The following is a 26,546-nucleotide window of genomic DNA, read 5'->3' as shown; positions in this document are numbered from 1 at the left end:
ATAGGAATAATCTCTCCCTTGTCCCTGAAGGGATTATAACCTCCCCCCCCAAAAAAAATATACAAATCACGTAGTCACAGGAACTCTCTGCCCTGCCCCTTGATCAGGTTATTTCCCCAAAATAGAAACTGGACAAAGGAAGTAGCTCTTGAGGCAGGAAGGAAAGAAAGGGACAGACATGGGAAAGGAAAGAAGGAACCCTCACCTCGCATTGCGTCAGGGTAGAAAAACGTATAAAACCACAACTCAGGACCCCAAAGGCCACCTTGGAAGGCAGGAACTCTGAAGTCACTTTTGCTGTCACTGTACTGCCTTCCTGTAATAAAACCTGCATTTTGGTAGCTTGCTGTCTTCAAATCTTTCTTTGTCGGCTTCTGCCAGCTGGAACGAACCAGAAAATTCTTCCAATGGAAAGAAGGGAGGAAGGAAGGAAGGAAGGAAGGAAGGAAGGAATCACTAATATGACTGAGGCTACTATAATACTTCTAAACAAATTTAGGGCCTGGAAACTATAGATACCAAATTTCCATAACATTCACATCTAAATCTCTTTTTAATATCCCATATTTATGTTGCAGGAAAACCTTCAACCTAGGAAGTTTAAAATTTTATCATCTAGTGTGTTAAAGGGAAGTACTGTATAGCAAAATCCTATCTAATTTTTTAAAGTCTGTATTCTAACTAGTAAAATCACTGAAAACATTTCTCTATATCTTGCTGCCCTTTATTTTACACTAATGGACACTCTTAGGTAACAATTCTGTTCCTAACTAATTGTTGTCCCCAATTGGGGTCTGAGCCTGGTGCTGAGGCCAATGAAGGACGTCAGACACGAGATGCAGGTTTTGATTGCTTTTTATTGGGGTACCCCAAGGAAAAGGGCTCTTGGCCAAAATGCCAAGAGAGCCCAGAACAAAGGATGAAGAAAGCTTTATACATTTTCACTAAAGAAGAAGGCAGGACAAGGCGGGATAATAAGAAATATCATCTAATAAACATTTTACTAATAATTCTACAATTTGTTCTATTGGACTCTCTAGCTGTCCCTATTCCTAAACCTTGGCTAATGAATGCCCCAGGAGTTATCTAATGCACCTTTGATTTGCTGCCGGCCATCTCTATTCCTAACTTTTAGCTGAAGTCTGCAAGTTGCCTAACTCTTGTATAAGCTTTCTAACTACCCAGAATTGTTACAAGCTTTACACATGCATATTTCCTGTGGATAAGCAGCCTTTGTTCTTGCCAGACAGACTCCACAATTACAGGCTTCCTGACTTACTTTCAAGTATGTGCCATGACCTGGCTTTATTTTAGCAGACAGCCCATCATCCCATCCCCCCCCCTTTGAATCTGAAAACGATTTAATTTTCCAAGATTCACCCAACATCAATATCCCTGTACTGGGAGATCCCGTAGCTTGCTTACAGGTGGAAAGGCAAAGCAGAAGGCATTGTAATGCACAACAGGTGATTAAGAGAACAATGACTATGCCTGCCAGGGTCATTATTCGGTTCTTAACCAGTTGGAATCAGGCAACCATCCTGTCAGTCAATGCCACCAGCCTTTCCATTCGTCCATGGGGGGTGGGGGGAGGAGTTGCAGCTATCTTTGTGATGTGTGTAGTTTGGCTGTGGAATTCCTCTGATTTGTCCAGAATCTGCACACAGCATTGTTGTCCATTGTTGTCACACCTCCTTAGGATGCCATATATCTAGAGCCATCCTATTCTGAACTGAACTGTCATTCTCCAAATGGCTTCTTGATCTTTCGCTGCAGCAATAAAGAAACTCCTCAGTCTCATTAGCTAGGATTTCCTCCACTGCCTGTATACATTGCATGGCATTATTGAGGGTCCAGAGCCCACTGAACAAAGTAAGAGTTGGTAGTTCTTCAGGTACTTTCTGGATTGTTCAAGGTCCCTCTGGTTTCTAATCTTCCTTTCAGGTAAAGTGGGTATAATATAGGTGGGTGGGAGGAGCACAGTTACATAACAAATCATATGGTCTCATCCTGACAGTAGTTAAGTCTACTTGGCTTAATATCTTAGCCTTCACATACACACACCCCAATCAGCTAGTGGTAATAATTGGCTAACTCTCCTAATTCTAGTGTGGGGAGCTACAAATACCTTTTGGGGAAATTTCCTAATTGAGAGAAGACCTATGGGAGATGGTAGTTCTCCTCTCACGCAACGATGGTTCCGGAGGCTTTTCTTTCCAGAACAATAACTTAACTTCCAGTTCTTCTACTAAGGAAGTCACAGGCTGTGCAGTCCAAGAATCAGATGGTGGGTATTTCGTCACTCTGGAAGTGATCTGTCCAAGATGCCAGGCCTTCCACTTTTAGTGCCACATGGGTGGTCAGAAGCACTTGAAACGGTCCCTTCCACTTCTGATCCAAGGAGGTTGTTAATCCCCATGTCTTTACAAGCACCCAGTCTGCAGGCTGAAACGGATGTACTGGATGATCTAGTCCGGGGTATTGATTTTCTTGCAGATAACGGGAAAGAAAACTCATAACCACAGCGAGTTGAGTTACATATTGGTACAAGGTCAGTTCGCCCACCAGTGGGATGGACCTCTCCTCTGCCTTTAGGGAGGGATGTGGTCGCCCAAAAAGGGCCTCAAAAGAGGCTCAAGCCCATTCGCTGTCGAGGTGCAGTGTGAAGCCCTAACAACATGAGTGGCAAGGTTTGCGATGAGGACAGGTGAGCCTCCTGGCATAAGTGAGCTAGCTGTTGTTTTTTTTCAGTCATTACCTTTTTCTGCTATAGGACTACTTGCCAGGTGGTAGACTGAGTAAAGCTTCCGAGTGATCTTTAACTGTTCACAGAAACCTTAGCTGTGAAATATGGGTCACAATCAAAGGATATACTATTTGGCAGCCCAAACCCAGGAATGATTTCTTCCAGTAGGAGATTTACTACTTCATGCTCTCTATTAGTCCTGCAAGCAAAAGCCTCAGGCCATCCTGTGAAGGTACATTCTAGTCCCACAACATACTCAAAAGCTTGCTTTCTAGGTAATTCAGTGAAGTCTATTTCCCAAATTGTCCCTGGGTAGTTGCCTTTAAGTTGGACTCCTAAGGGGTGGGCGCCTGGCTACTTTTGGATTATTTCTGGCATAGATCAGACAAACTGCTACAGCTTGGGAGGCTGCGGAATAGAGACCCTTGTCTACTACACAGCATGTCACTTAGTCTACCAGTGCCTTTGACCCCCCATTGTGTGCTGGCATGTATTTGTTATAAATGAATCCTCTGAGGTGTATTTGGTAGAATAGGTCTGCCCTCTACCTTCCACCACCCATCCTTCCTCTCCCTGCCTCCAACTGATGTGGCCCATGTCCTACCCTTGGGAGTCCAAGAGAGTGGAGAAGTGGGTAGGGAGAAATAGGAATGAGGTAGGCTGTTCATTCTAAGTGTGGTAGGGAGGCTTCCTTAGCAGCTCCATCTGCAGCCCAATTTCCTTTTGTGTAAAGGGGAATCTTAGAATGTCCCTCGACATGTAAGACTCCTACTTGTTTTATTTGCCAAGCAGCCTCCAATAATTTTAAAATTTGTGGGCTATATTTAACGGTTGATTCTCTTGCATTTAATAATCCTCTTTCCTTCCATAAGGCTCCGTGGGCACGCAAGGCTCCAAAGGTATATTTGCTATTAATGTTTGTCGCACAGCCAGCTGTAAGGCTCTAGTTAGAGTGACCAGTTCAGCTAGTTGGGCAGAAATGTTTACTGGCAATGGGTTGACTTCTCCAACTTCCCATGCTGTCACCACTGCATATCCTGCCTTTCTCTGGCCTTCTACCATAAAGCTACTAGCATTCACAGTCATCACTTGGGATTGACTGATCACAAAGATTGGGTCTACTGGCACAGACTGAATCCACCACCTGTACACAATCGTGATGCAATTCACCTGGGGCAAGAGTGTAGCTGGAATGAGTAGCTCTAATTGCATACCTCTAATTGGATGGCTGGGGAGTCAAGCAAGAGGGTCTGATATTTGGCTTGGCGGCCCCCCCAGTCATCCAAAATGCTCCCTTTACTTCCATAATCTCTTGAACCCCCTTTGGGACTTTTACTATGGGATAGAGTGATAGTGTTAACTGTTGAGCTTCTTCAACTAGCAGGGCTGTTGCTGCCGCTGTTCCCAAGCCATCCCAATGCCAGAGCCTAATTTCTGGGTGAGAACTTTCATTGCAATGCCTTCCCATTCCTGTACAAATAGAGTAAAAGGCGTAGTGGGGTCTGGAAGCCCCCAGTGCTGGTGCTCCCATAAAGCTCCCTCTCTATTTGTGTGAATGTTTGTTGGCGTTATCTAATCCATTCACAGATTTTCCCATCCCCCCCTTTAACAGCCTCATAAAGGGGCTTGATGATAAATCAAAAATTAAGAATCTGAAATTCTACAAAAACCCATGACTCCCAATTGTTTTCTGTTAACAGGGGGCTTTAATGGATTGCCTCCCTCCTTAGGCTAAAAGTCTCCGGCTGTCCTGCAGAGATGCCATATCCTAAGTTTTGAACCTCCTGCTGTGCAATTTGGGCTTTTGTTGTTTCAGGCACATTATAGCCTTTCCAGAAGCCCCAACAAAAAGTATCTCATAGGTAGTCTGAGGAACAATAGGTCTGTTAAGGACAGATCTACCGGCTCCTGTATCTATTAACACCTTATGTTTAGATCCCCCAATTTGGACTTCCACCAGGGGTTGGGGGAGCAATAGCTTCCTTCCCCTGGCCTCTTCCCTCTTCTTTTTCTGCTTGCATGGCTCTAGCCATCAGGCACCCACTCTTCCAATATCCTCCTTTCCTGCATATAACACACTGGTTGGGTCCCAAGGGGACCTTTCCTCTTCCATGCCCTGAACTTCCCTCCTCTTCCGGATTGTGTCCCCTTCCTCACAGCTTTTCCTGCCTAAGGGCATCTTCTAGGAAGATAGCATTTCGGGGAGCCTTCTGGATTTCTTTCTTATTTTCTTCTTACCCTCTGGAGGTAAAAAAAAACTTTATAAGCTATCTCAACCAATTCTCAAATGCCTTTCCCTGGACCTCCTTCTACTTTCTGTAACTTTCTTCTAATATCTTCTGCTGACTCCCCTATAGAAATCATGTTTATCATTTTCTGAGGCTTCAGGATCTAAATCAGTGTATTGCCTGAAAGCCCGGTATATTCTTTCAAGAAAAGTCCTCAGGACTCTCATCTTTCTTTCTGCCTTATTTCAGATACTTTTGCAAGATTCTTACTTTAGGGAACTCCATTTTGGATTCCATAGAAGACTAAAGATTGAGAATTCTGTAGCTTCATATTGTCCCCATCATCATCCAGATCCCATTCCGGCTCCCTGAGGGGAAATTCCCAGCGGTTGTCATTCTTATGCTCTCTCATTTTTTTTACTGCTGCTCCATCGTCCCCCCTCACCAGTCTCTGTTCCTCTGGTGTTAAAAGGGCATCCATCTGTGTCTGACTCCCATCTCAATATCAAAGCCACTTTTGAGGTTCCTCAGATTGTTGACCCCTGGTGGCTCTCTGGACTTTTCTTGGTAAAGATTCAGGAGTGGCTTACCATTGCCCACTTCCTAGGGCTGAGTGAGAGTGACTGGTCCAAAGCAGGGGTGGGTTCTACTTACCTTTACTACCGGTTCGGGATGGGAGCACGCTTTGCTTGTGCACATACGCACATCACCAATGACATCTGGGGCAGTGGGTGGGGCGTCCCGCCAGTTTTACTACTGGTTCTTGTGAACCAGTCCGAACCGGGGGCAACCCACCACTGGTCCAAGGTTACCCAACTGCCCTTGTATCTAAGGAAGGATTAGAGCCCACAGTTTCTAGCTTGATTTCTTAACCAAAACACTAGATTGGCTTCTTCTACTTCTAAGAAGTTACTTATTCAAGAAGTAACTTGAATAAGTTACTTCTAGTTACTCAATAAAAGGCAGAGTGGCTTAAGGCAAGAAGGAAAAACAGTGTTATTATCAAATAATGTATTTATTTAATAACGTGTTTCATTTGTATAATTCTATTAACAATTCTTTTTGACTTTTGGCTTGAGCCAGGTGACACATTTAGGGCACAGAGGATTCACGTTTTCTATCTTGATAACAGATGGTATGTTTTATTTTTTCCTGTTTTCTGTGCATCTTCTGTTTCTATGTATTGCACTGAATAAATGTATTGGCATAAAATTGCAAAAGAAGGAAGTACAATCCATGAGACACCTACTGTATAAAATTACAATCAGTCTTACAATCAGTAATCAGATTGTTGTAGATAACTTACATAAGTATGAAAAGATAGAAAAAGTAAAAAAAAAAAACCTATGAGGCTATAAAGCTTATATTGAGTGTAATACTGTTTGGAAATCCAAATTTTTTTACTACCGGTTCTGTGGGTGTGGCTTGGTGGGCGTCGTAGGGGAAGGAAATAGCAAAATCTCCATTCCCACCCCACTCTGGGGCCAGCCAGAGGTGGTATTTGTCGGTTCTCCAAACTACTCAAAATTTCTGCTACCGGTTCCCCAGAACCGGTCAGAACCTGCTGGAGTTCACCCCTGATTGACAGGCTTAGCTGTAAGCTATCTTTAATACTGATACATCTGAACATATAGACTAAGACCTAACATACAGACTAAAACCAAGCAGGGATTGCTTTCAGAGATCTCTACTTGGTAAATAAGGATATTTCTAAAGTTTTCTTTATGGTTGTCCCTTCTTTTAGGGGAGTGTCAGGCAGCTATCCTGACCCAAATAGAAACAGGGCAGAAGGGTCTCTCCAACCAAGGAAGCGTCTGAGAATGTATGGAGCAGAATTGCTGTGCTGGCATCAAAAAACCTCACTTGTCCCTCTTTGCAGTTGAGGGAGATGCGGATCCTCGTGGGCTCCTCAGTCAGGACCAGTTCAGAGCATGTTGAGGAAGAGGTGGCCATGTATTTCCCTACATATTTCCAAAACACCCAGCGCCTGGTCTGCTCATCAACATTTGTTACGTTCATTTGCTTGTTGGCAACTCCTACACCCCATCCTGCTGTACCTCTTGCAATAACTTCCCAGAAATGTCTCCCTGTGGAGAACGTCTGACAGCCAAGGACACAAGGATAATATACAGATGTCTTGTGACGATGTTTTCCTTTAACTGGCTTAATTCCTTTGACACTTTTTTTATCTTTGGAGACATCAAGGTGGCCAGGAAGGGCTGTGTGTGGATCCAGAGTTACATTCTCTGTAAGGGGGAAGGGAAGAAGGAAGGAAAAAAACAAGATTTTCAGCTGCAGGCCTGGTTTGTATCTTCACCCCCAAGAGTTTAACCTTCTTGTGTGAATGGAGTTCAGCTTCCAAACACCGCCCCCCCCCCCCAGGACTGGAAGACTCATTGTTTTTTTTAAACAACACTCAAGCCATTGTCTGGTCAAGAGTCCTCCAACTTTGGCAACTGTAAGACTTGTGGACTTCAACTCCCAGAATTCCCCTGATGGGGCTGCTATTGTCCAGGTCCCTCTGCTCCCTTTTCTCCAAGCACTCGGGCTCTCCCACTGTCTTAGTCCCATCCTCTGTTAACTGCCGGCCTGTTCAGCGCTCCTCTGGCCTTCTCCTTCCATTCACTTAGGTTGCCTTCGCCATCTTCCAGTACATCTGTCTCCCCTCCATCTGCCACTAAGCTGCACACCTTCAGGATACCTTGACTACCTGTACAGCTTTTGGCTCCTCCCCTCAGCTCTTTGTCTCTTGGCTCCACTGGTCAATTCCCCTAGTCTCTAGTCTCCCATGTGGCCGCCACTCTGCTGATTGCCCTCCAGCTCTGCCATGCTGGATGGGGAATTCTGGGAACTGAAGTCCACAAGTCTTACAGTGGCCAAGTCCTTCAAACCCTTCATAGTGCTCCACCTCTTCCAGCCTCCCTGCACAATTCTTTTTAGCTTCCATTTTGCAGATGAGATTAATGGGATTGGGAGGGAAGAGTGGTTGGCTTTTCCTTCAGTGAGTTGCTGGGAGGGCCCAGGTTGAACAGGGACTCTACCTGAAGCATTAATCCAGAAGATCAGACGCAGTAAGAGGCTGCCATGTTTCAATTCTGAACTGGCAGAGTCAGAAGGATCCCTCAGAGGTAACTTAGGATGTGAGGAAGATCCGCCCTTTTCTCTACAAGCATCAGGATATCACAGGCATGTAGAAAAGGGGAAGATCTTGCACAGGAAGCTTCTGCTTTCACCACTCTGATGGCCCACATGGTGGAGACACCTGATGCTCCAACTTTCCTATTTGCTTTGACCCAAAGGACCCAATTTCTCTGTTCCCAAAGACCTGGTCTCTCACCAACTTACAATTAGGCAGTAAAATCAAGACGATGTTATTAGCTTGGTAGGAATTCAATATTCCTTTCAGTCCCAGGCCATATTTTCCTATTTTTGTCCAGATATTTCATTCTACACCAAGATTGACTTCAGTTTTCCAGATTATGTATAGAATGGAACGGAGCGGAGTAGGAGTAGAGGAATAGAACAGAGCTACTGCTTTATTTGTCCAAGTATGATCAGACACACAAGGAATTTGTCTCTGCTGCATTAGGTCATATTGTACATATAAATGGCAAGTAATAGTTCATAAATCATAAAATCACTAAAGTTTACTGGATCATCATAGTCTTTAAGGTATCTAATCCTATATTTTTCTTTTTGGTTACTCTATCATGTTTCTCTTAAAATTATTGGAATCAGAGCTTAAAATAGCAAAGAAATCCAATTCCTATAACTCATATTTACCTTCCTGTAGTTGAAGTCCACTTTCCAGAGTATCTGGGGAAGAAAAGGGAGGAATTCAGCATCTCATCCCTGGAATTGGAGCAACAGAAGGGCCTCCCTCAGATTCCCTGGTTTGCTTTCCTTGGCCTCAGATCAGGAAATAAGGAATAGGGAAAGCTACAAGCCAGAATGTCATTGGTGGCTATATATATTCCATCAGGTATACATATATTCTACTATATATTCCATATACAGGTAGTCCTCAATTTACAACTATTTCTTTAGTGAAGTTATAGCAGCACTGAAAAAAGTGCTTTATGACCAATTCTCACACTTATGACTGTTGCAGCCTCTCCAGTCACATGATCAAAATTCAGGCACTGGGAACCACCTTGTATTTATGATGGCTGCAGCATCCCATGGTTCTGGGATTGTCCTCTTCAACCTTCCAGGGAAGCTTCTGACACACAAAATCAATGCATGAATCCAGATTCATTTATCCACCATGATTCATTTAGCTGCTGTGATTTTCTGAATAACTGTGGCAAAAAAGTTCGTAAAATGGGGCACTGCTCACTTAACAACTGCCTTTCTTAGCAACAGAAATTTTCTGCTCAACTGAGGTCGTAAGTCAAGAACTACCTGCATATATTCCATTATACTTAGTGGAAACTTATTCTGCTTCCCCAGTGATCAGTGCATTTGGGTTTGGGCTACGAAGAATACAGGTAGTCTCAACTTACAATCCTAACTGAGACACAGATCCTGAAATGGTTCCCTCTTTGATCCATGTGACACTGACCCAGAATCTCTCTTGGATGCTCAAAATGTCATCCAGTGTAAAACCCCAGCGGCTGTTTTTTACCTCTCAGTTTTTTCATGGCATTTTTCAGAAGCAGAGTGACATCACTGTAATCCCAGATTGTCCACTTTGGCTCTAGAAGTAAATCCACCGGATTCTCATATGTTTCCTTAGCCTGGTACCTGGCAAGACAAAATAACAGAATAACAGAGTTGGAAGGGACCTTGTAGGTCATCTAGTCCAGCATCCCCCCCAACCACCCAAGCAGGAGACCCCACATTGTTTCTGACAGATGGCAGTCCGGCCTCTTCTTGAAAACTTCCAGTGATGAAGCTCCCACTACTTCTGGAGGGAAGCTGTTTCATTGGTTGATTCTCCTCAGTCAGAAAATTTCTCCTTATTTCTAAGTTGAATCTCTCCTTGATCAGTTTCCATCCATTATTCCTTGCCTGGCCTTCAGGTGCTTTGGAAAACATATTGACCCCCTTCTCTCTGTGACAGACCCTCAAATATTGGAACACTCTCTCCAGAATGTGTGCATTGGGCTGTTCGAATCCTTGTATTTATGTGGTGCCTGGTTGTGTGTGGCTTTTAGTTGTTAAGTGGGGTGTTGATGGACAGCTATTAAGTCACTGATTGTTGTTTTCTTGTGTTGCCCTGTCCTCAGATCCTAAGTACCTGGTAAGCTGGTGGTAAATCAGCACTCCTGTTGACTGACAAGGGCCCTGTTTCCAAGGCTTCAGTCAATTCTCTGGCTAGCTATTCAAATATAGGCACCATGTGCGACTCAGTGAATCCTGACCCAGAACTGCACTCATCCACCTTCATCAACTTAAAGAAGAGATCTAGTAGAGGCAACTAAGTTCCAGTTTTGGGCTCCCTACTCTTCAAAATTCTTGTGAATCTCTTGGCCAAAACAATGGATTTGTCAGAGTTTGCAGCAATCCAACCAGCACACAAGTAAATAATTCAGCAGGGTTCATTTATACAAGAAACTTCTTTATATACAATAATATAGAGCATGATGCATGTATACAATACCCATGCAGTAGAAGCCAGGACCAGAATAACCAGAACTCAGAAACACAGAAGCTATATTGCAAGGACAAAGTAACTCTTATATATATACAGATCAGTCAAGCTAAGCCCCGCCCAGGCTCACAATAGATCCTGTTTGTTAGTCACCAAACAGTTCCCATTGGCTGACTTGTTGTTATGGCTATCCCAGCTCATCATTTCTTATACACTGACAGGATTGTATCTTACCAAATGACTGATGACTAATATGGGTGAGGTAAGTAAACAATTAGAAGATGGATATAACATTCAAACTGATCTTGATGGATTAAAGGTAATGCAATGAAATTTAATAGAGTCAAATTCACTTACAAGTAAACTTCTATTTATGACTATTTGTTAGCAACCGGTTACAACGGCTCTCAAAAAACTGACTTACAACCATTTTTGCACTTAACATCTGTCACAGTGTCCCTGTACTCACAATTTGGGTGCTTGGCATGTATTTATGATAGTTGCATTACTTGGAACAGCATACATCCTACAATGATACTTTTAAAACCATCAAACATCTGTCTCTTTTTGGGAAGGACTCAATAGGTGGATAAAAAGGCAAATTCAGTCTAAACATCTGGCTGAGTTTGCAACCAACTATAAAAATTGATCATATCAAATATTGTGAAATACAGAAAGAACTTCCCAAAATAGGAAAACTGCTGGAGGAGCTGCTGATCTCTGAGACTGTAAAGAAAAGGGTGGATTTACTTACTTCTTCAAAATGCTTCCAATGTCCTAAAAAATAAAGAGAGGAAGCACTGAAAGGAGCCATTTCCTAGGCAGAAAATTAAATTCTTACAGTCACATAATACATGAGTGAAACGTCTGGAGAACCAGACACTAACAGACATATAAAGTACTTCCGTTTAAAAAAAAAATCCATTGCTCTTTTTCCCCCTATTTTAGAGTGGTATTGTTTTTACTTTCTTGTTTAAGAAAAATTATACCCCAGTTAAGTCCAACACAATTACAGAAAATATATATTTATATATAAAACATTATAGCAAAAAGAAAAGACTACTTGAAAAACAAGAAAATGCATCAATAGGATTTAAAAAATCCTTCCAGAATGAAGGCACTTTGGAAAATCCAGGTGGTTATAATACTTTGGAGAAGGTGATGAGTGTTGGGTTTCTCCTTGGCCTGGAGATTTAAGGGGAGGGGGAAACCCTACAAAGAATACCCACCACCACATCCCCTAATAGGGGATAGGAACCCTAAGCAGGCATTCTTAAAATCATGAAGAGTATATAGACAATTGACCAGAACTTTGAATTCTTGCTTTTTGCATGGCCTGCTTTTTCTGAATTATATTTTGTATCCCTAATATTAGCCATTACAGGTAGTCCTTGACTTTCAATAGTTCATTTAGTGACTGTTCAAAGTTACCACTGCACTGAAAAAGTGATCTATGATCATTTTTCACACTTAAGACTCTTACAGCATCCCCATGGTCACATGATCAAATTCAGCCACTTGGCAACTGATTCATATTTATGACGGTTGCAGCGTCCTGGGGTCATGTGATCACCATTAGTGACCTTCTGACAAGCAAAGTCAATGTGGAAGCCAGATTCCCTATTTTCTTTATTTCCATTGGTACTTTTCACTATTATAATTTCAATTAAATTTATGAAAGAAAAAAAAGGAAAGAGTCAAAAAGAATATTCTGTGGAGGGGCTAAAGAATGCAGAGAGGAGCAATGAAGATGGTAACTGTCCAGGAAGTCAAACCATACAATGAATGGATAAGGGAACTCGGTATGCTTAGCCTAAGGAAGAAAAGGCTTAGGGGAGACAGAGGATTGGACCAGAAGACCTCCAAGGTCCCTTCCAGCCCTAGGATTCTATGATCTCAACTTCCTGCCTGACCTGTAAGAGTTTGCTGGCTGGCTGCTGAAGCTTCTCTTCTATCTCCTGGATGAGATGGTCAAGAGAGCCCAGTTCCTCCATGTGCTTGGCCAAACCCTTCTCCTTTCTTGCCATAATATCCTCCTCCGTCTCTTCCATTTGAGTCAATAGAAGCTTCTCCTGTCCTTCTAACCAGAGTTGTAGCTCTCTGAATTCAGCCACTACATTTTCTTTCACTTCTTTGATGAGGTCCTAGAACAAGAAAGAGAAAGGGCAAAAGGCATATTTTTATTTTTATTGTTTTATTTAATTATTTTTACTTTTATTTTTATTTATTTATTTATTTATTTATTTATTTATTTATTTATTTATTTTTCATATTTGTATACCGCCCTAATCCCGAAGGACTCAGGGCGGTGAACAGTCATAAATAATACAAAGACATATAAAAGTTAAAGACTATTAAAAAACAGATCAAATAATTTAGGCTCAAAAAATTAAAACCAAAACATCCAAATTTATCTAAAAGAGATCTAAAACCCGATTTAAAAACCCGATTTAAAAGCCAATTTAAAAGGGAGAGTTAGGCCAGACCAGCCTGTTGGAATAGAAACATTTTCAGGGCACGGCGGAAGATGCGTAAATCTTGGATCCTTCGTAACTCCGGGGGGAGCCCGTTCCAGATGGCAGGTGCCCCCACAGAGAAGGCTCTCCCCCTGGGGGCCGCCAGTCGACATTGATATTATTGTTATAATAATTAAACAGATTCCTTGAAGATTCCAGAAGTAAGGCGGGAGAATTTCCTAAGGAGAAAAAAAACCCATTTGATATTAAAAAGCGTAGGGGGGAAAGGATTTTTTTTTTAAAGGCTCTAGTTTAATGATCTCTCATGAAAATTTTCTTGGCAATCAGGGATTCCAAAAAAGGAGACAGAAAAATGTTTGAGTTCACAATTTTTTCAATAGGATAAAATACGGTTTGCATTAATTTATTATGCCAACCAAACCCATTGCATAAAACAGAGCTCATGGGATAGGGGCACTTAACCCAAGCGTGACTTATTCAGCCAATGGTGACATCTCAGTTTCCAGATTAAGAACAGGTTCTGCCCTAATACTGTCTTTAACTTGAATTTCCTTTAAATTAGAACTTGTACTTAGAGACAGGCTGCCTATTATCAAAGATGGCAGACAGTGTTCTCCTTCCTATTAGCTCAGAAGCTCCTCATCCTTGGATCAATACTTACAAGCATCTCCTTCACTGTTTGCTCTGTGTCTCTTTTGTATGTAGCTATTTTTTCTTTCTCCTTCTTCTGAGCCTTCAGGCAATCCTCCACCTTGATCTGAAGAGAAAATACAAGTTTTAAGTTTCTTTTCGGTAAAGGATTACATCGGAGGGAAGACCCAGTTAGAAGATATCTTCAGTCATCATAAATACATGATAGTTGGCAAGCATCCAAATTTTAATCATGTGACCACAGAATGCTGCAATGATCATAAGGGTGAAAAACATCATGTCACTTTTTTCATTGTCGTCATAACTTTGTACAATCACTAAACCAACGGTTCTAAGTCGAGGACTCCCTGCAAGGGCATTAAAGTGAGCTGCCTGAGTCTCCTGGTTGCAGTCAACCCAGAAGCATCACTGAGAAATGAAAGTTTGGCCTCATGGCCTGTTTGGCTGGCTGGCTGACCAACCGCACTCAACGTGTAGTCCTCAATGGAACTGCATCTACATGGAGGGAAGTATGCCGTGGAGTATGCTTTAGTCTCCCAAATTGGGAGCTCTATTATCAGGCCGCAGCACTAACATGGCTTAAAGATTGGATTCAGCTACAGTATTCAGTACTAATGATAGAATGTCATGATCTCCAGATTGGCTGGCACAGTTTTCTCTGGGACGGGAAAAATAAATATCATACATATTTCCAAAGACATTTGTTAAGATATGCCCTTTTACAAGTCTGGGAGAAAGTTAAGAAGGATCATTATACAAAAGTCCCAATCTGGCTATCAACTATGGAAGCAATATTACACCCAAACACCACGGGCTTGAGCAAAATGATAAGATATGCAGAGCTACTCGATGAGAAAGGGGAATTAAAATCAATTCAAGATTTGAAACAAGGATTAAATATGGAATGGTGGCCATATTTACAAATAAAAACCAGATTCAAAAAGGATCAGGAGCAATATGGCATATACAAAGAACAATTGGATATAGATAAAATTTTATTAGGATCGGGGGGGAAATGATCACAAAAATTTACAATTTCTTATTAAAATACAAATTGGAAGATGAAACAGTAAAAGAAACGATGATCTGTTGGGCAAAAAGAGCTTTAGAAGAGCCTGGTGGAGCAGTGGACTAAAGCGCTGTTAAATAGCACTTAGCTGCCTGCAATTATTGCAAGTTCGAATCTCACCAGGCTCAAGGTTGACTCAGCCTTCCATCCTTCCGAGGTAGGTAAAATGAGGACCTGGATTGTGGGGGCAATAAGCTGACTTTGTATAAAAAAGAACACCGCTTGGGGGGGGCCAAAAGCCCTACTAAGCAGGTATATACAAAAGTATGAAGGCTATTCCTTAACGCATTGTAAGCCGCCCTGAGTCTCCGGAGAAAGGCGGCATATAAATCGAACCAATAAATAAATAAATAAACAATAAAAAACCTCGGGCACAATATAGAATTAGAAAAGTGGGACAAATTGTGTGATAGAAATTATAAATTAATAATGGTAGTAGCCTATAAAAAAAATTGTATAAAATGTTCCATAGATGGCACTTGGCACCAGCGAGATTGGCCAAAATGTTCCCAAATCTATCACCTAATTATTGGAGATGTGGTTACAAATTAGGCACATACTACCATATGTGGTGGAGGTGCCCCAAGATAAAAAATGTTGGCATAAAATTAAAAATTAGCTGGGGGAAATTACCAAATTAAAAATGGAATCTAAACCAGAACTCTATTTATTAACAATAATTAACCCAAAATAGACAAATCTTTACAATATCTAATACTTCATATATTAACGGCAGCAAGGATTACTGTCGCACAGAGATGGAAACAAAATAACGTACCAGGAGAGGAAACAGTAATTCAAAAAATTCTACAATGTGCAGAAATGGATAAGATGACGCTGGAAATTAAGGAGAGGAAAGATTCGGAATATTATAGAGTGTGGAATAAACTATATGATTGGTTAGAAAAAAGAAATCAAAATAACAATTTGGAATGTTAATTTAACCAGGTTAAAACTAGGAAGTATAAATTGCTGAACAGTGTCAACCAGATAATGATGGTTTTGCAAATATGAAAGACTGAATAAGAATAGAGAATACATATCCATATGGATACAGTAAGCTGTAAAATAATGTATGATGTAATGTTATGTTTGTTAGGTGTTTTTAATCTATTTTTTGTTTTGTTTTGGTTTTGCATTTTGTATTTTTCTATACTTTGTTTTTAATAATTAAAAACTCAAAAAATATTTTTTTAAAAAAAAGTTCCTTGAACCACATCTTCAGTCTGGTTTTGATTGGCATCTGCGCCAGGCTAAACCCAGTTTGTGGACAACAGAGGAAGCAAGTAAATTGGTCCAAGGATTGCCAGGAAGACCAAGGATCTGGATGCCCCTCCGCAGCGATTCCTCCTGGCTGATTCCTACCTGGTATTCCTGGAAAGCCTCCTTCGTAGGGATCACCGAGTGGCCCTCGTGCTCTTTGGATCGGTCACAGACCACGCAGATGAGGGTCTGGTGGTGCTTACAAAAGAGCTTGAGGGGCTCCCGGTGCTTCGGGCAGAAGCTCCCTCCTTCCTCGCCCGGACGGCCGCCGCATAGCCTGGCCTCTTCCAGCACCCGCGCCAGCTGCCTGTTGGGGAGGAGGCTGCGGGGCGCGAAGGTCTGTCTGCATTGGGGGCAGGAAGCCTTTGATTCCGATGTCCCCCAACTGCGGGTCAGGCAGCCCCGGCAGAAGTTGTGGCCGCACTCCGGGATGAGCACAGGGTCCTGGAAATAGTCCAGGCAGATGGAGCAGGTGAGTTCTTCCAGCAAAACGGGAAAAGACGGTACAACCGCCATCGTCGTCTCCTCCGCCGGGAAAGGAAAGAGAAAGTTAAGTTTCGTTTCTTTTCCTCCAAATCAGCTGACCGCCTTTGGGCTCTGCCCAGACGGGAAACCGAAATGAATTGTTGCGATCAGCTCTGCTGGCTTCTTAAAGGGAAAAAAAGTGTTTTTTAAAAAAAACAAATTGGAGAGAAGCAGACATTCGCGGGATGGACCCCCAATCAACTATTATTGGTCCAATCAGCTCTTCAAAGTGGGGGGGGGGAGTTTTCAAAATAATCTTCTTCCTTCTTCTTCCTTATCCTCCTCCTCTTCTTTCATATCCCTCATCGGACGTTGGCGATCATGTTGGTGATCCTGTTTTATCAACAGCCGCACGAAAAAGTGCTGCTTTTTAAAATCCTGGGATAAAATCTTTTTAAAATCTGGGGAGAAGCAAATATTCTTTTTTTTTTAATTTTATTTATATGCTGCCCTTCTCTGGAGACTCAGGGCGGCTTACAATGCGTTAAGCAATAGCCTTCATACTTTTGTATATTTTATACAAAGTCAGCTTATTGCCCCCACAACTGGGTCCTCATTTTACCCACCTTAGAAAAGACGGAAGGCTGGGACGGACCCCCAATCAATTACTGATCCAAGTATGCTGCTAAAGGAAAAGATATTGAAAAATCCTGGGGAGAAAGAAACATCCATGGGGCTGATTCACCTTTCCCAGCCAGCCAGTCAGGAAATGGATCAGGAAAAGCTCTAAAATTGGGCAAAGACTACCTTGTGGAATATGCAATATATAGAATGTGGAATGGGATCATTTGCTGGATGGAAATCTTCAAGTTTGACCAATGAGCTCCCTTAAGGCAAAAAATGGATAGAAAGAGCCATTAGGCGTCTCAGGCCAACCTAGGACAGGGGGACCAATGGGGGTGGGGGGAATCTGGTGGGTGGAGAACATGTTATAGGCCCTGTTGATTCTCCGCATAGGTTTTCCCCAAAAGGGTTCAAATTTCCCGGCTGGGAGAGCGTCTCAGGCAGGACGAGCAGATCAACGAGCGAAGCGAGCTGTGTGAAAACAGGATTCTCTTTATTTTCGTTTCAGGAAGACGGATCCGGCAAGCGCACGAACCAGCGTTCCTGGGGGAGCTGACATTGTTACAAGGTAAGTGTACATTTTTATCCTTTTCTGTACAAAGGAAATTCTTTGTTTCTTTGGGTGCTTTTGTGGGTCTTCCTTTTGTGTGTGTTTTCATGGATCGCCCTGCGTTTTCTTATGCTAGTTCTTCCCTACTTGAGACTGGGTGGTGTTTTGGTCATCTGGTTTCGTGTTCTTTTGTTTCCTTTTGCTCCTATTATTTGTTTCTTGCCTTAATCTTAAATCTTTTCCTCAGCTAATCCTCTGCCATTCTTTTGTCTGCTCTTCTAGTTTCTGCTGTTTCAATAGTTTCCTTCCTGACATGTCCTGCGTCTTTTCTGTGTGTCATTTATTTATTGTATTTATTTATTGGTTCAATTTATATGCCGCCCTTCTCCAGAGACTCAGGGCAGCTTACAATGCGTTAAGCAATAGCCTTCATAATTTTGTTTATACCTGCTTAGTAGGGCTTTTGGCCCCCCCTAAGCAGTGTTCTTTTTTATACAAAGTCAGTTTATTGCCCCCACAATCCGGGTCCTCATTTTACCTACCTCGGAAGGATGGAAGGCTGAGTCAACCTTGAGCCTGGTGAGATTTGAAAATGCAGTAATTGCAGGCAGCTGATGTTACTTAACAGCACTTTAATCTGCTGCGCCACCAAGGCTCTTTTCCGTACATTTGCATTTCCGTGGGTCCTCTTTTGTTCCTAAATAGCCCTGGTTCTATTTTGGGGAGATCGTTTTCCTATGTCTGTGGCTTTTACCTCTCTGAGTTGATCCTGCATTATGAGGTTTTATTATGTTTACTGGCCCTGGCACTGTCTTCATGGTGTTTCCCTCCTACAGCCTTTTGTTCAAGGGCTTTTGGGGGAGGCTTCCTTAGTCACAATGGGCTCCCTAAAGGGACATGGACACTCCCAAGCCCCTTCCTTTATCTTGCCATTTCAGAGGTGGCACCTCATTTATGGAATGCCCTCCCCAGAGACCCTCAGTTGGCACCCACAGTGGCCTCATTTTGGCACCAAGTGAAAACCCTTCTGTGTTGGGAGGGAGGGTGGAAGGAAGGAAGGAAGGAAGGAAGGAAGGAAGGAAGGAAGGAAGGAAGGAAGGAATCACTAATATGACTGTATTTGTATTTGTATTTGTATTTATTGAATTTGTATACCGCCCTACTCCCGAAGGACTCAGGGTGGTGAACAGCCATAAAAATAAAACATGGAAGTACAAAATTTAAAATAGAGATAAAACAAATTAAATAAATTTGGCTGAGACATTTTAAAACCCCAATAAATTAAAACCAAATTTAAAATTCCCATTTAAAAGCGGAGAAGTTTAGGTCAGGCCGGCTTGCTGGAATAGGAACGTCTTAAGCGTGCGACGGAAGGTACGCAGATCCGGAATCCTCCGTATCTCGGGGGGGGAGCTCGTTCCAGATAGTAGGTGCCCCCACAGAGAAGGCTCTCCCCCTGGGGGCCGCCAATCGACATTGTTTGGCCGACGGCACCCGGAGGAGCCCCTCTCTATGGGAGCGTACTGGTCGGTGGGAGGCTATTGGTGGTAGCAGGCGGTCCCGTAGATAACCAGGTCCTAAGCCATGGAGCGCTCTAAAGGTGATAACCAAAACCTTGAAGCACACTCGGAAGACCACCGGGAGCCAGTGCAGCTCGCGCAGGAGGGGCGTTACATGGGAGCGCCACGTCGCTCCCATCACCACCCGCGCGGCTGCACTCTGCGCCAGTTGGAGCCTCCGAGTGCTCCTCAAGGGGAGCCCCATGTAGAGAGTGTTACAGTAGTCCAGACGGGAGGTGACGAGGGCATGAGTGACCGTGCGTAACGAGTCCCGATCCAGAAAGGGACGCAACTGGCAGATCAGGCGAACCTGATGAAAAATCCTCCCGGTCACGGCCGTCAAGTGCTCTTCTAAAGACAGCCGTGAATCCAGGAGGACACCCAAGTTGCGAGCCCTCTCCGTGGGGGCCAATGCTTCGCCCCCAATAGTCAGCGATGGCACCAGCTGACTATATCGGGACGTTGGAAACCACAGCCACTCGGTATTGGATGGGTTGAGTCTGAGCCTGTTTCTCCCCATCCAGATCCGTAAGGCCTCCAGGCACCGGGACATCACTTCAAGGGCATCGTTGGGGTGGTCTGGGGTGGAGATGTACAGCTGGGTGTCGTCAGCGTACTGATGGTACTCCACCCCGAAACCACGGATGATCTCGCCCAGCGGCTTCACATAAATGTTGAACAAAAGGGGCGAGAGGACCGATCCTTGTGGCACCCCACATATAAGGGGCCTCGGGGTCGACCTCAGCCCCCCTGTCAACACAGACTGCGACCGGTCGAAGAGAAAGGAGGAGAACCACCGTAGTACGGTGCCTCCCACCCCCAACTCTTCCAACCGGTGCAGCATGATACCATGGTCGATGGTATCAAAAGCCGCTGAGAGATCTAATAGGACCAGGATAGAGGAACAGCCTCTGTCCCGAGCCCTCCAGAGATCATCCACCAACGCGACCAATGCCGTTTCCGTGCTGTACCCAGGCCTGAAGCCCGACTGGAACGGATCTAGATACGTCGTTTCATCCAGGTACCGGGGAAACTGTCGTGCCACCACACTCTCAACAACCTTCGCAACAAAGCGAAGTTTGGAGACTGGACGATAATTAGCCAATATTGCCGGATCCAGGGAAGGCTTCTTGAGGAGAGGTCTCACCACCGCCTCTTTCAAGGCGGCGGGAAAGACACCCTCACTCAATGAAGCATTTATAATCCCCTGGAGCCAGCCTCGCGTCACCTCCCGGGAAGCCAGCACTAACCAGGAGGGACACGGGTCCAATAAACATGTGGTCGTGTTCAGTCTACCCAGAATCCTGTCCACGTCCTCTGAGGCTACTATGATGCTACTAAACAGATTTTAGGCCTGGAAACTATAGAGACCTAATTTCCATAACATTCACATCTAAATCCCTTTTTAATATCCCATATTTATGTTGCAGGAAAACCTTCAACCTAAGAAGTTTAACATTTTATCATCTAGTGTGTTAAAGGGAAGTACTGTATAGCAAAATCCTATCTAATTTTTTAAAGTCTGTATTCTAACTAGTAAAATCACTGAAAACATTTCTCTATATCTTGCTGTATTATCCTTTTTTTTTTACACTAATGGACACTCTTAGGTAACAATTCTGTTCCTAACTAATTGTTGTCCCCAATTGGGGTCTGAGTCTGGTGCTGAGGCCAATGAAGGACGTCAGACACGAGATCCAGGTTTTGATTGCTTTTTATTGGGGTAACTCAAGGAAGAGGGCTCCTGGCCAAAATGCCAAGAGAGCCCAGAACAAAGGATGAAGAAAGCTTTATACATTTTCACTAAAGAAGAAGGCGGGACAAGGCGGGATAGTAAGAAATATCATCTAATAAACATTTTACTAATAATTTTACAGTTTGTTTAATTGGTTTCTAGCTGTCCCTATTCCTAAGCCTTGGCTAATGAATGCCCCAGGAGTTATCTAATGCACCTTTTATTTGCTGCAGGCCATCTCTATTCCTAACTTTTAGCTGAAGTCTGCAAGTTGCCTAACTCTAGTTACTTTTATCAGCTTTCTAACTACCCAGAATTGTTACAAGCTTTACACATGCATATTTCCTGTGGATCAGCAGTCTTTGTTCTTGCCAGACAGACTCCAGAATTACAGGCTTCCTGATTTATTTTCAAGTGTGTGCCATGACCTGGTTTTATTTTACAGACAGCCCATCACCACCACCACCCTTTGAATCTGAAAACTATTTAATTTTCCAAGATTCACCCAACATCAATATCCCTGTACTGGGAGATCCCGTAGCTTGCTTACAGGTGGAAAGGCAAAGCAGAAGGCATTGTAATGCACAACAGGTGATTTAGAGAACAATGACTATGCCTGCCAGGGTCATTATTAGGTTCTTAACCAGTTGGAATCAGGCAACCATCCTGTCAGTCAATGCCACCAGTCTTTCCATTTGTCCATGGGGGGTGGGGGGAGGAGTTGTAGCTATCTTTGTGATGTGTGTAGTTCAGCTGTGGAATTCCTCTGATTTATCCAGAATCTGAACACAGCATTGTTGTCCAAGTAGGGCACACAAACCTCCTTAGGATGCCGTATCTAGAGCCATCCTATTCTGAACTGTCATTCTCCAAATGGCTTCTTGATCTTTTGCTGCAGCAATAAAGAAACTCCTCAGTCTCATTAGCTAGGATTTCCTCCACTGCCTGTATACATTGCATGGCATTATTGAGGGTCCAGAGCCCACTGAACAAAGTAAGAGTTGGTAGTTCTTCAGGTACTTTCTGGATTGTTCAAGGTCCCTCTGGTTTCTAATCTTCCTTTCAGGTAAAGTGGGCATAATATAGGTGGGTGGGAGGAGCACAGTTACATAACAAATCATATGGTCTCATCCTGACAGTAGTTAAGTCTACTTGGCTTAATATCTCAGCCTTCACATACACACACCCCAATCAGCTAGTGGTAATAATTGGCTAACTCTCCTAATTCTAGTGTGGGGAGCTACAAATACCTTTTGGGGAAATTTCCTAATTGAGAGAAGACCTATGGGAGATGGTAGTTCTCCTCTCATGCAACGATGGTTCCGGAGGCTTTTCTTTCCAGAACAATAACTGAAGTCCCAGTTCTCCTACTGAGGAAGTCACAGGCTGCGCAGTCCAATAATCAGATGGTGGGTATTTCTTCACTCTGGAAGTGATCTGTCCAAGATGCCAGGCCTTCCACTTTTAGTGCCACATGGGTGGTCAGAAGCACTTGAAACGGTCCCTTCCACTTCTGATCCAAGGAGGTTGTTAATCCCCATGTCTTTACAAGCACCCAGTCTGCAGGCTGAAACGGATGTACTGGATGATCTAGTCCAGGGTATTGATTTTCCTGCAGATAACGGGAAAGAAAATTCACAACCCCAGGGAGTTGACTTACATATTGGTACAAGGTCAGTTCACCCACCAGTGGGATGGACCTCTCCTCTGCCTTTAGGGAGGGATGTGGTTGCCCAAAAAGGGCTTCAAAAGAGTCTGAAGACTATTCGCTGTCGAGGTGCAATGTGAAGCCCTAACAACGTGAGTGGCAAAGTTTGCGATGAGGACAGGTGAGCCTCCTGGCATAAGTTGAGCTAGCTGTTGTTTTTTTAAAATCATTACCTTTTTCTGCCATAGGACTACTTGCCAGGTGGTAGACTGAGTAAAGCTTCCGAGTGATGTTTAACTGTTCACACAAACCTTAGCTGTGAAATATGGGTCACAATCAAAGGATATACTATTTGGCAGCCCAAACCCAGGAATGATTTCTTCCAGTAGGAGATTTACTACTTCATGCTCTCTATTAGTCCTGCAAGCAAAAGCCTCAGGCCATCCTGTGAAGGTCCATGCTAGTCCCACAACATACTCAAAAGCTTGCTTTCTAGGTAATTCAGTGAAGTCTATTTCCCAAATTGTCCCTGGGTAGTTGCCTTTAAGTTGGACTCCTAAGGGGTGGGCGCCTGGCTACTTTTGGATTATTTCTGGCATAGATCAGACAAACTGCTACAGCTTGGGAGGCTGCGGAATAGAGACCCTTGTCTACTACACAGCATGTCACTAAGTCTACCAGTCCCTTTGACCCCCCATTGTGTGCTGGCATGTATTTGTTATAAATGAATCCTCTGAGGTGTATTTGGTAGAATAGGTCTGCCCTCTACCTTCCACCACCCATCCTTCCTCTCCCTGCCTCCAACTGATGTGGCCCATGTCCTACCCTTGGGAGTCCAAGAGAGTGGAGAAGTGGGTAGGGAGAAATAGGAATGAGGTAGGCTGTTCATTCTAAGTGTGGTAGGGAGGCTTCCTTAGCAGCTCCATCTGCAGCCCAATTTCCTTTTGTGTAAAGGGGTATCTTAGAATGTCCCTTGACATGTAAGACTCCTACTTGTTTTATTTGCCAAGCAGCCTCCAATAATTTTAAAATTTGTGGGCTATATTTAACGGTTGATTCTCTTGCATTTAATAATCCTCTTTCCTTCCATAAGGCTCCATGGGCACGCAAGGCTCCAAAGGTATATTTGCTATTAATGTTTGTCCCACAGCCAGCTGTAAGGCTCTAGTTAGAGTGACCAGTTCAGCCAGTTGGGCAGAAATGTTTACTGGTAATGGGTTGACTTCTCCAACTTCCCATGCTGTCACCACTGCATATCCGGCCTTTCTCTGGCCTTCTACCATAAAGCTACCAGCATTCACAGTCAGCATTTGGGATCGACTGATCACAAGACTACCCGTCTGTCAAGCCCCCGCCGGTAGGTCTTTGGACCTACCCTGTCCTGTAGGGACAGGGGGATAGAGAGGGACCCCACGGACGGCCGAGAGGAACGGGCAGGTTCCTGGGGCCGGAGGCTTGCCCTCTGCAGCGGTGGCGGTGGAATGGCGGCCATGGCGGCTGCCCTGAGACCGCGGCAACCGGGATACAAGAATGTGCAGAAGGAGAAGAGGAGAAGCGTTTGAGCAGGGGGCTAGACTAGAAGACCTCCAAGGCCCCTTCCAGTTCTATTCTGATTGATTGATTGATTGACTTCCAGAATTTGTGAGCCAGCTTGCTCAGGAGTTTTTGGAGCTGAAGTCTGCAAATTATAAAAAGGCCATCGGTTCCCCCCACCCCAATTGCTAAAGGGAAAGATTTTGAAAAATCCCGGGGAGAAAGAAACATCCATTGTACAGATTGCCAAACAATTATTTATTTTATTTTATTTTATTTTATTTTATTTTATTTTATTTTATTTTATTTTATTTTATTTTATTTTATTTTATTTTATTTTATTATTTTATTTTATTATTTTATTTTATTTTATTTTATTTTATTTTATTTTATTTTATTTTATTTTATTTTATTTTATTTTATTTTATTTTATTTTATTATTATTTTATTTTATTTTATTTTATTTTATTTTATTTTATTCGGCTTATATGCCGCCCTATCTCACAATGGACTCAGGGCGGCTCACAACAATAAAACACAAGCCACAATATAAAATAAAAATTAAAATCTAAAAAATTTAAAATTAATCCTTAAAACCATGAAAACCCCATCGTCAGTTCAGGTCAAGGGAATTAAAAAGTTTTTAACTCATGGCGGAAGGTGCGAAGGTCAGGCGCTAATCGGAGCTCCAAGGGAAGTTGATTCCAGAGGGTGGGGGCAACGACCGAGAAGGCTCTACCCCTGGGGGCTGCCAGCCGCCACTGTCTAGCCGACGGCACCCTGAGTAGGCCCTCTCTATGGGCGCGAACCGGGCGATGGGATATCGTTGCTGGCTGTAAGTGGTCCGCCAAATATCCTGGTCCTAAGCCATGTTGGGCTTTTTAGGTCATCACCAGCACCTTGAATCTCACCCGGAGGGCAACCGGTAGCCAATGCAAACCGTGTAGGAGGGGTGTAACATGGGAGTATCGGGATTCTCCCATCACAACCCGCGCGGCTGCATTCTGCACCAGCTGAAGCCTCCGGGTGGTCCTCAAGGGCAGCCCCATGTAAAGAGCATTGCAGTAGTCAATCTGTGAGGTGACCAGCGCATGAGTAACTGTGCGTAGGGCAATTATTATGGATCCAACCAGCTTGTTAAAGGGGAAAATGCTTTTTTTTTCAATAGGAAGAAGGAAACATTTATGGGACCAGAGGGAGTAACCTTGGACTGAAAGAGACAGTAAGAAGCCCTTGATAAAAGCCCAAAACTAATCCTGCAATTGATGGGTTGTCTCAGAGATAAAGGGGAAATTAAACTCTTTTCAGTCACTTTTAATTGGAATATCCTGCAGAGAAAGAACTGCCTGGACTGTCCCCTTCCCAGCCATCCAATCAGGAAACGGATCAGGAAAAGCTCTAAAACTGGGCAAAAGTCAACATAAAGAGGCAGCCTGGATCACTCTGTGGAAGGGAGACAGAGAAGACTATCTTGTAGATGTAGAATATGGAATATGTAGAATGTGGAATAGGATCATTTGCTGACTGGAAATCTTCACGTTTGACCAATGAAATGCCTCTTAAGGCAAAAGGTGGATAGAAAGAGGCATTAGGAGTCTCAGGCCAACTTAGGACAGGAGGACCCATGGGGAGAGGTGGGGGGATCTGGTGGTTGGAGAACATCGTATACACCTTTGCCCTTTGTTCAAGGGCTTTTTGGGGAGGCTTCTTTAATCACAACAGGGTCTCTGAGGGGACATAGAGAGTCCCAAGCCCCCTCCTTTATCTTGCCTTTTTGGTGGTCACGTCATTTCTGGAATGCACTCCCCAGAGCCCCTTAATTGGCACCCACAGTGGCGTCAGTTTGGCACCAGGTGAAGACCTTTGGAAGGAAGGAAGGAAGGAAGGAAGGAAGGAAGGAAGGAAGGAAGGAAGGAAGGAAGGAAGGAAGGAAGGAAGGAAGGAACCATGAATATGACTGCAACTACAGTACTACTACTAAACAGGTTTAGGGCTGGGACCTAATTTACAGAACATTCACATCTAAATCTCTTTTAAATATTCCTCATAAGTGGGGAGATGCAATGCAGAAACAACCCTAGAGGGAGTCAACAAAGACCTAAGGGAGGGAAGCCCCACCCCTTATTTACATATAGGGAAAAGGCGGAGCTGGCTGCCATCTTGAGTTTGTTGACATGGCTTGGGATACCATGGCCATAATCCCCATCCCTTTTGACAGTCTGTTGGGCTAGATCAGTGGCTCTCAATTTGACATATGTGAAGTCAAATAATAAGCATTTTAACATTTCTCATTTTTAATGTATATAGGCATTAAAAAGTGATTTATGACAATGTTTCACACTTATGACCATTGCAGCATCCTCATGATTACTTGATCAAAATTCAGTGGCTTGGTATTGACT

The 26,546-nt window shown here is 43.5% G+C and overlaps 1 protein-coding gene across 1 annotated transcript; it reads right to left on the bottom strand.

Moving 5' to 3' along the window:
- Window positions 1-6,114: 6,114 nt before the first annotated feature.
- Window positions 6,115-16,546, bottom strand: LOC139309322 (zinc finger protein RFP-like). Its single transcript, XM_070933378.1, has 7 exons — window positions 16,133-16,546; window positions 13,709-13,804; window positions 12,484-12,714; window positions 11,325-11,347; window positions 9,602-9,720; window positions 8,758-8,790; window positions 6,115-7,220 (listed from the first exon to the last, which is right to left on the bottom strand). Exons 1-7 carry the CDS (start codon window positions 16,544-16,546, stop codon window positions 6,715-6,717), a joined length of 1,422 nt encoding a protein of 473 aa, XP_070789479.1. The 3' UTR covers window positions 6,115-6,714.
- Window positions 16,547-26,546: the final 10,000 nt, after the last annotated feature.

The sequence above is a fragment of the Pituophis catenifer genome, unplaced genomic scaffold (assembly GCF_029215685.1).
Source record: "Pituophis catenifer annectens isolate HBS135680 unplaced genomic scaffold, rPitCat1.0.hap2 SCAF_2, whole genome shotgun sequence".
In the NCBI taxonomy this organism is placed as follows: domain Eukaryota; kingdom Metazoa; phylum Chordata; class Lepidosauria; order Squamata; family Colubridae; genus Pituophis; species Pituophis catenifer.
This window is presented reverse-complemented; position numbering and strand designations above follow the sequence as displayed.

Coding starts and splice junctions, on each gene's coding strand:
- LOC139309322 (XM_070933378.1), bottom strand. CDS start 16,546: ATGGCGGTTGTACCGTCTTTTCCCGTTTTGCTGGAAGAACTCACCTGC. Junction 11,348..12,483: donor CAGCCAGCAAACTCTTACAG/GTCAGGCAGGAA, acceptor TTTATTTTTTAG/GACATTGGAAGCATTTTGAA. Junction 8,791..9,601: donor TGCCATGAAAAAACTGAGAG/GTAAAAAACAGC, acceptor TTTCTTCCCCAG/ATACTCTGGAAAGTGGACTT.